The 8906-nt window shown below is 43.6% G+C and overlaps 2 protein-coding genes and 1 non-coding gene across 3 annotated transcripts; 1 reads left to right on the forward strand and 2 right to left on the reverse strand.

Moving 5' to 3' along the window:
• Positions 1 to 594: 594 nt before the first annotated feature.
• Positions 595 to 3377, reverse strand: cmbl (carboxymethylenebutenolidase homolog (Pseudomonas)). Its single transcript, XM_084475704.1, has 6 exons — positions 3278 to 3377; positions 2519 to 2733; positions 2296 to 2403; positions 1875 to 2017; positions 1250 to 1341; positions 595 to 1169 (listed from the first exon to the last, which is right to left on the reverse strand). The coding sequence occupies exons 2-6, from the start codon at positions 2731 to 2733 to the stop codon at positions 990 to 992; spliced, it is 738 nt and encodes a 245-aa protein (XP_084331830.1). The 5' UTR covers positions 3278 to 3377; the 3' UTR covers positions 595 to 989.
• A 100-nt stretch (positions 3378 to 3477) lies between these two features.
• Positions 3478 to 3551, reverse strand: AC3HAE_025808 (transfer RNA threonine (anticodon AGU)). The gene has a single exon. It is a non-coding gene; the product is annotated as a tRNA-Thr (tRNA).
• Positions 3552 to 4120: 569 nt separating this feature from the next.
• On the forward strand, positions 4121 to 8230 carry LOC311355473 (E3 ubiquitin-protein ligase MARCHF6-like; the record flags this gene model as incomplete). The annotated part of the gene is made up of 5 exons (XM_084475228.1): positions 4121 to 4516; positions 5237 to 5336; positions 7388 to 7461; positions 7893 to 8036; positions 8214 to 8230. Exons 1-5 carry the CDS (start codon positions 4498 to 4500, stop codon positions 8228 to 8230), a joined length of 354 nt encoding a protein of 117 aa, XP_084331354.1. The 5' UTR covers positions 4121 to 4497.
• Positions 8231 to 8906: the final 676 nt, after the last annotated feature.

Raw genomic sequence — 8906 nt, forward strand, 5'->3', positions numbered from 1 at the left:
AAACCGTTATCTTCCTGATCTTAACCTGCGCAAAACCTGCTCCGACCAGGTTTGATTGAGAGCATATGTTTCTATAGCAACTTACATACCGTGTTCATTTTGGAACGGAAAACCTAGGGTTGCCGCTAACCCTGGGTTAATTTAGCTGGGTAAGTGATAAAACCGGCTTTGTGGAATACCCCACTGAACGAAAAGACTACAACCAAACGTAAACAGCCCCCCTTTCCGTTTCCGGCCAACGAGCAATGAGTCTTCCAACATAAATCAATGGGATAACATTTTTACAATTGTAACGAGTAACGATTCAGCACATGAAAAATGTATTGGAGTAAAAGTATTAAACTCATCCAAAATATGTAGTGAAGTAGGAGAAAAAAATAATACTCCAGTAAAGTACAGATACAGCATTTTAGTACTTAAGTACAGTAGTGAAGTAGTTCTACTTTGTTACTATACATCTCTGATGTTGAAGTACATCAGATTTATTGTTTTTGTTTTTTACCATTGTAATAGATTTGTATGATCATATGTAAATGACGTACTCGGTTACGTCATTACGTGATGGACGCATGAGCGGACGTCTACCTGAAGTGAACCCATGTGTGGACATCTTTTATTATAAGTAACCAAATACTTTACAACCATGGTATTGAATTGGGTATCGAGAATCGTGTAATTTCACTGGTATTGGTATCGACTACTAAATTTCTGGTATTGTGACATCCCAGCACTGGACGGCATTAGCTCAGGAAGTAGGTTGGCTGGTAACCGCAAGGTTGCTGGTTCGATCCCCGGCTCCTCCTAGCTGAGTGTCGTGGTGTCCCTGAGCAAGACGCCTCACCCTAATTGCTCCTGACGAGCTGGCTGTCGCCCTGCGTGGTTGACTCCGCCGTCGGTGTGTGAATGTGTGCATGAATGGGTGAATGTCAGTCAACACTGTAAAGCGCTTTGGAAAGCGCTATATAAATGAGGACCATTTTACATCCCTACTACATGTACTTTTGGAGCCAGTTGAGCATGTCCAACCGGGCCTCCAGAATGTGCGGTCTATCCGAGGGGTTAATGTCTTCCCTCTTCCGGTGGACAAACCCATGAGTCTGGTCCGGAAAGATCTTCACCTGGTGGTCCACGCTGCATTTCTCCTTCAGTCTAGCCTGAAGAACACCGACCTGGGGAAGATTGAGGCATTAATCCACGCACACAGAGGGAAATATGGCCGGCAAAACTGAAAAAAAGAGATTGAACCAACCTGTTCAAGTGGTACAACCTCGTCCTTCTCCGCAAAGATGAACAGAACAGGGCTCTTCAGGTCAAAGCAGTCTTCCCTTTCCTTTATGATACCTGTCAGCATCAGAGCACAACATACTTAATAACACATTAGGGCCGTTAACCGCTAACTGTAGCGTGGCACCTTGTTTTCAGTGCGCATTGTGGATCTAGGCTACGATAGTTAACTGTGAGCCCTTACCGTAGACGGTGGCCCCAGCTGTAATGTCTGGATACGGTAGTTTACTGTGAGCCCTTACCGTAGACGGTGGCCCCAGCTGTAATGTCTGGATACGGTAGTTAACTGTGAGCCCTTACCGTAGACGGTGGCCCCAGCTGTAATGTCTGGATACGGTAGTTTACTGTGAGCCCTTACCGTAGACGGTGGCCCCAGCTGTAATGTCTGGATACGGTAGTTTACTGTGAGCTCTTACCGTAGACGGTGGCCCCAGCTGTAATGTCTGGATACGGTAGTTTACTGTGAGCCCTTACCGTAGACGGTGGCCCCAGCTGTAATGTCTGGATACGGTAGTGTACTGTGAGCCCTTACCGTAGACGATGGCCCCAGCTGTAATGTCTGGATACGGTAGTTTACAGTGAGCCCTTACCGTAGACAGAGACCCCAGCTGTAATGTCAGGGTAGTTCAGGGCCAGGTGATGCACGGCGACACCTCCCCAACAGAAGCCCACCGACCCAATGAGGCGGACCCCACACTGCTCCTTCAGGAACCTAAAGACAGCCTCCACCTCTCTGGAGCGGGAACCAAGGGCCACAGTCACTGCTTTAGTCTCTGAGATCCAGTCTTGTGATATGGGAGCCGAATCAAACTACTAATGGTTATTACATGGTTTCACTTCATTGTATGATCTTTCTTTTCTCATTAACATTGCTAGAGATGTTGTGTTTTAATGGAATGTGATGATAACATCAGCATACAATTAACAGATGTTTCCATTCATCCATGCACCAATGTTATTGATAAAGTACACTCAAAAACCGGATGAATTAAAGTATGCTGGTAGGGCCACCTGTTTATGCCGGTAGGCTTTTTATCCTCACACCATTCCTGGAACTTTGACCAGTCACTTGTTGGGCTCCAAGGATCCTTCCCGACATAGAAATCCGGACAAACCGCACTATAAGGTAAAGCAAATGAACAAACGTGCCCAGTAAATCATACCATCTCGTAATTAACTCTGGATTTCATGTTTATTTCTATGAATATGCTTATTAGAAAGGTAGTGTTCATACATGTATCCATTTTCCGCCAACATATCGGCCATATATCTGGTATTAGGCAATTGCCATCCATAGATGTCATGAACGACAATCACGGCCTTGTCAGAGCCAGAAGACGGCTTCACCACGTAGGACTTGATGTGCTCTATTTGAACCTCTTGCCCAAGTCCACCATAATCCATCCGGTCACCAATATCACACGGGCACGGCTTTGCTTCGTTCGCCATCTGAAATATTTAATAAAATAAATATTAAATAAAATTACGATTTTAATAGATAAGCCTATTTTTTAAACGGGTTGTGATGCACAAATGCAAAAATAAGCACAGGGAGAAAAAGACGGAGCATGACACAGAGAAACCGAGAATGTGCAGGCAGGGTTCTGCTTGGCTCTGAACCGGGGACCGTGTGATTGGGAAAGAGCTGGTAACATGACCCAGCGGTTAAATGCACCTTTACCCCACGGCACTGCTCCGCACGGCACCACACGTGACTTACCAGAATCAGAATTTATTGGCCAAGTATGCACACATATGTTATAAGGAATTTGACTCCGGCAGGTGTTGCCTCTCTTTAACAGGTAGACATATATACGTAATAGAAACTACGCAACATAAATAAATATAGGCTACAGACATAAGGCTGCATGCTAAAGTGCGAGCAGTGATCATAGAAGATCTAGCAGTAGATGAGACGTATCAACCTCTTTGATTAGTACCAAATCTAGTTGACGCAGATATACTGCAGGAGTTGTCGCTTGTCGCTACCGACCTTTACGTGAGAAGGAGAAGCAGAAACAACAACGATCCGTACTAGAGGAACCAGAGCCGTCCGGAGAAAGTGTTTCCCAGGATTTGGTTGTTGAACGCCCCTGATGACGTACAAAACCAATCAGATTGTGAGAAACATGAGCTTTTTCTTTTTTACAATGAACAGGAGTCTGGTTCTCTGCCCAACTGTGCCCCCTCAAAAGGCACCGCTGGGATTCGAACCCAGGATCTCCTGTTTACTAGACAGGCGCTTTAACCATCTAAGCCACGGCGCCGTCCACTTCTCCTGCCAATTGGCATGGATTCAATCCCAAAATACACATATAATGTACAGAAAACACATTCATAATGCTACACGTGAATTATACGGGGAGAAATGTGACCGAACGAGTAAATAATGGTGCATTATTGTTTAGTTTTCGTTTCAAATATGTTATTCTCACAATAATACAATGTTCAGGTCATGAACTTTTGGGCAAAGAAATTACCCTATTGTGTCAAAATGTTTAGTTTTTTAAGTTGTTCGTGGAACGCATACTTTGTTCAATGTTTGGCAGGACACATGCTGGAGCTGTTTCCGCCACCAGGTGTCGCCATTGACCGTCTGTTCATAGTTATAAACTATTGTCGCTAGTGTTAATATAAAGCGTTAATATAAAAACATTATTTTTTATTCTACTTCTTTATCAATTCTGTCTGTTTTTATATATTTTTTCGAAATTGCACGATTTATTAATCAAATGTACATATCTATTCTGAATATCGGAGTTATACAGTGACGGAAGTTTGTTGCCGTAAATCGCGTCGCACTGTCGTAAAAAAACATACGCGTCGCTAACTGGGCTAAGCTAGGCGAGGTGAACAGGCTAGCTGTTTTCTCTTCCAATTTGATCCTATTTCTGGACTAATACAACGCAACGTGAATATCCAAACCTAAAGATATAAACCTGCCATTAAACAGCTATAACTCGCCGCGGGTGTGATTCCCTACGGTGACAGCGATCGGACGTAACGTCACCTAAGAGCCAGCGCTGATATTTAATTTCTGTGGACACCATTTTAGGACTGTCATCCGTTTCTCTGTGGCCCCCAGAGCTTGACGTGATTATTGTTATCATAGCTAGACGTGATTATTGTTGTTATTACATGTGTCGCGGATGGATCCCCAGTAGAGGACCCTGGTGAAGACGACGCTGTCCCGGCGGCTGCATTCCAAATAAAATGGACACAGCGGAGGAAGGTAAATAATGGAATCCAGCCCACAGGGCTGCTGGTTGTAGCCAGTGAACCGTGATGAGTAGATAGATAGATAGATAGATATATAGATAGATAGATACTTTATTCATCCCATAGGGAAATTTTATGCATCCAGTAGCATACACACACACACACACACACACACACACACACACACACACACACACACACACACACACACATCAATTGAATCTAAAACACTCACAGGTACATACAATTAAAGGGTAAGGAGTACAGGGCATGTAGAGTGATTACTAGGCCTGATAAAGACAGATTCTATGATGCATTGACCATGATGATAAGGTGCTATGGTGGAGGAGTATGTGCAGCAGTGGGAGTGCAAACGTAAACAGTGCAGGGACATATTTAGTGCAAAGTATAGTCTGTTACACTGAGTGACACTACATTAGAAATGTTGTCTTTTGTTTTGTATTAACCAAACACAGTCAGCACAGACGTCTTGAGAGGACGGTGGCATTACTGAGTGACATTACTGGACAGGAAGAGCCAGAGTGCATTGGGATGCTGATGGTTATGAGTCTTGTACTGTACAAGCTTGCATTGGCGGATTACATGTATTCAAATATAGTTGTAATGACATGCTATTACAATTGATTTAGACCGCTCTGATGACCACACTGTCCCTCTCTGACCTTCTCGTCTCCACTACTGTCTTTAACTCTGACACCTTGCATCCTTGCAGCGGACATCTGTCGTGTGTGCCGGTCTGAAGGGACGCAGGACAAGCCCCTCTACCACCCCTGTGTCTGCACCGGGAGTATTAAGTTCATACACCAGGAATGGTAAGAAGGGACGGGGATTTCCCCTCTGTGGGAGACTAGTCCTATATCATTCTTGAAGGATTATGGTTAACATCTGGCCTTGTATGCTGTAGGAGCTGAGATAAGCGTGGAAAAACCCTGGCTTCTTAAAGAGATCATCAGATGCTCTGTGCCACCAGTATTATACAACAATTCCTTGTACAATGTCACTCTTCTGATGAGGTCGAGACCTGTTGGTGAGGACATGTTGTGGAAGGGATGGATAAGGGATGCAAGGTTGAAGGATCAGGGAAACCGGGTGAAAGGGTTGCCACCAAAACATGACAAACCGAGTTGTGATTAAAGTGAGCAGAAGGGAAATAACAGCAGTGGGTAGACGGTGAGATCACGTATTGGCCTTGTTTGATAACAGCCCTGGCTGGGAGCTGATGGGAGGAATCACAGACCGAGGCCAGCGAGGAGCGAGTGCAGGCCAGCACTGAACTCGTATTTCTTTCTTCAAGATCTTAATAAAGGTCTTATTCTCTATTCCGTTTCCTGATCTCTTTTCTAATTAGAGCTGTAAGTGTCGTACTTTACACAACACTCCCTACTGACAATCTTAAGACAATATTTCCCAACCACCATGTTATTTCTTTTGTAGTTGGATGGATTCGTTTGGGAAAATTCTACAACTGATCACTATTTATTTTACCCTCTAGGCCTATATTTATGAATATGTCTTTAACAGTTAGCTATAACAAGTTATTAAAACAAATTAGTTTGTATGCGTGTGTTGGAGTCGGCTTTGCTTTAGTTTTTCTTTCATATCGGGTGCATTTATGTCTAACCCGGGGGAAAGGCAGTGTCATGCTGTGTTTGACTTGTCGTCCTTCTGGTTATGCTGTGTCCTCCTCTATCCTTTGTGTGAACTGTTCAACTGGCGCTGAATGCAAACAGACGCTGAGGCCAAAGCCAGGCCTGGATTGTTCTGTAGCAAATTGTTGACCTGCAGTAATCAACCACCTCGCCCCCCCCCCTCCCGCAGAGAAGAGACGAGCTAGTGTCCCCCTCCCCATCTCTGTGGGTCGGTTACTACTTACTACAGATAAAGGATGTGTTGAAATGATTCATGCTGCCATAACTGGCCTCTCTTTAGTCCCCAGCCAGTATGTTTGGGTAGGGCTGCTCGATTATGGGAAAAAATCCTAATCACGATTATTTTGGTCAATATTGAAATCTCGATTGTTCAAACAATTATTTTTGAGAACTCTTTGTAAATTAGAACTTTGAAATTTCCTCCTAAAGAAATACACAAAATGGTCAAATAGAAAATAATGTAAAAAATAAAATAAAAAAATCTAAAAAAAAAAAAACAGTTTAAACTCGATTACATTAGTTTGGTGATCGTTTCACGCCAAAATCAAAATCACGATCTAAATTTAATTAATCGCCCAGCCCTATGTTTGGGTAATAATCAGGGCCTTACACCATCAAGCTTGTAATCCCCACCTGTTGGCTATGTTAAAACACAGCTGCCTCACTGTCTTAAGGCTAGATTTCTAGAATAACTAAAGAGAATGAGCTCTCTTGTGCTAGCATACCTCCACTGCAATATCATATCATGTGAAACCACATATTCACATGGTTTACTGCATTGAATCTGTTGCTAACTTACTCCTATAGTGCCCTTTTTTTCGCTTTGGAACATGTCAACTACACCTGTTGACCATTTCCACTGCCCTCTAAAGTCCAGTCCGTCTGGTCTTATTTATATATGGTTGTGTGATGGGAGATCTGGGATAATCCATTTATGTTTATCCAGTTCCTTGGAAACAATAAACTGTGTCTTCAGAGTGATGCATTAATGGATACAGACCAGCGAAGTGTAACTGAAAGGTCAATTCCTTGCATATCTTTGTCTGTTGCTTGGAGAAGCCCATGTTAGGGATCCTGTGTTGTGTGATTGTAGAGGACTGTAGAAGGCAGTCTAAAGACTGTAGAAGGCAGTCTAAAAACGAAAACAGTCAGGTCGGAATCTGTCAGGAATTTTGTAACTTGTTCTAAATCGTACATGTGTAATCTTTTTCCAGCTTGGTCCAGTGGCTCAAACACAGCCGGAAGGAGTATTGTGAATTATGCAAGCACAGATTTGCTTTCACCCCAAGTAAGTTGTGGATGGATTATGGACTTGAATATGTAATTTTTTTTCTAAATAAAAAATAAATAAAGAAACTATATATTATGTCCACAGAAATCGACATAATACATACAACATACATATGTGTGTATATACTTTTTTTTAAGACAGATGTATTGTCATCATACTGGTAAAACATCTGTATAAGACCAGCTGTGGCCAGATGTTTTATGATGTTCAGTCATAGAGATGCCAATGCTATTGTATTTTCCATGTTATTTCAGCACAGCACCTCACTTCATAGGCAATTAAATACTGTCTGTATATCTGGTTAAAATTCTCTCTCTCTCTCTCAATATCTCTCTCTCAATATCTCCCTCTCTCTCTCTCTCTCTCAATATCTCCCTCTCTCCCTCTCCCCCTCCCCTCTCTCTCTCTCCCCCTCTCTCTCTCCTCAGTTTACTCTCCGGACATGCCTTCCCGGTTGCCCGTCCAGGACATCTGTGCTGGGCTGCTGACCAGCGTGGGCACGGCCATCCGCTACTGGTTCCACTACACCCTGGTGGCCTTTGCGTGGCTCGGTGTGGTCCCCCTTACCGCATGTAAGTGGAGCCAATCCTGGAGAAGTAAAGCTTCACCAGGGAACATTTGGTTGGACCATTAATGCATAGAATCGGGTCCAGCTGTGCATGTTAAAGGGGACATATTATACCACCAGGTATGAGTGTGATTAGCCGTTACAAGCCGATTTGTAAATGAGCCTCTTCTGACTTCACAAGTGGGCGTGTCCACCTAGACGTGTGCTGGATAGATCAGTCCACCAGCCTACCCAGTGGACTGTAGCAAACGGTGCTCATCTATCCGTCACACATCGAGGTGGACACGCCAACTTGATTTCTGTGTGATCTCAGACGAGGCACATTTTCAAAACGGCTTGTAATGGCTAATCACACTCACACCTGGTGGTATAATATGTCCCCTTTAATGTGAGGAATCGGGTCCAGCTGTGCATGTTACCATGACTCCATCCTGGTTCGTATGCAACACAATGATGTCACGCTACAAAAATAGAAGTCACTGTCGATTGAGCCATCAGATTTGATTTAGTCAAATTTGGAAAGATATTGTATAATTACGCTCTGTAATGAGGCGATCTTAAGGGGGAACTAACGGTGTTAAGCGAGGACTCAAAACACACGTTGTTAAGGATCATTAGAGTGCCACACATGACCCTGTGTGACCATTTTACAACCTCCTCTCTCTTTGTTTACATACTTTGGGGGGCAGTAGCAGGTGAACCTCATTCTTTTGTGACATAACCAGCTTCCCTTAGCTCATGTTTATCATTTAATAGGATTAAGATGAGTAGAGCCCTAGTAACGTGTGTGTGTGTGTGTGTGTGTGTGTGTGTGTGTGTGTGTGTGTGTGTGTGTGTGTGTGTGTGTGTGTGTGTGTGTGTGTGTGTGTGTGTG

Source organism: Micromesistius poutassou (genome assembly GCF_964030765.1).
Source record: "Micromesistius poutassou genome assembly, chromosome: 11".
NCBI classification, from domain to species: domain Eukaryota; kingdom Metazoa; phylum Chordata; class Actinopteri; order Gadiformes; family Gadidae; genus Micromesistius; species Micromesistius poutassou.

Coding starts and splice junctions, on each gene's coding strand:
- cmbl (XM_084475704.1), bottom strand. CDS start 2,733: ATGGCGAACGAAGCAAAGCCGTGCCCGTGTGATATTGGTGACCGGATG. Junction 2,018..2,295: donor AAGCCTACCGGCATAAACAG/GTGGCCCTACCA, acceptor TTCCCGCTCCAG/AGAGGTGGAGGCTGTCTTTA. Junction 1,170..1,249: donor AGGTTGTACCACTTGAACAG/GTTGGTTCAATC, acceptor AATCTTCCCCAG/GTCGGTGTTCTTCAGGCTAG.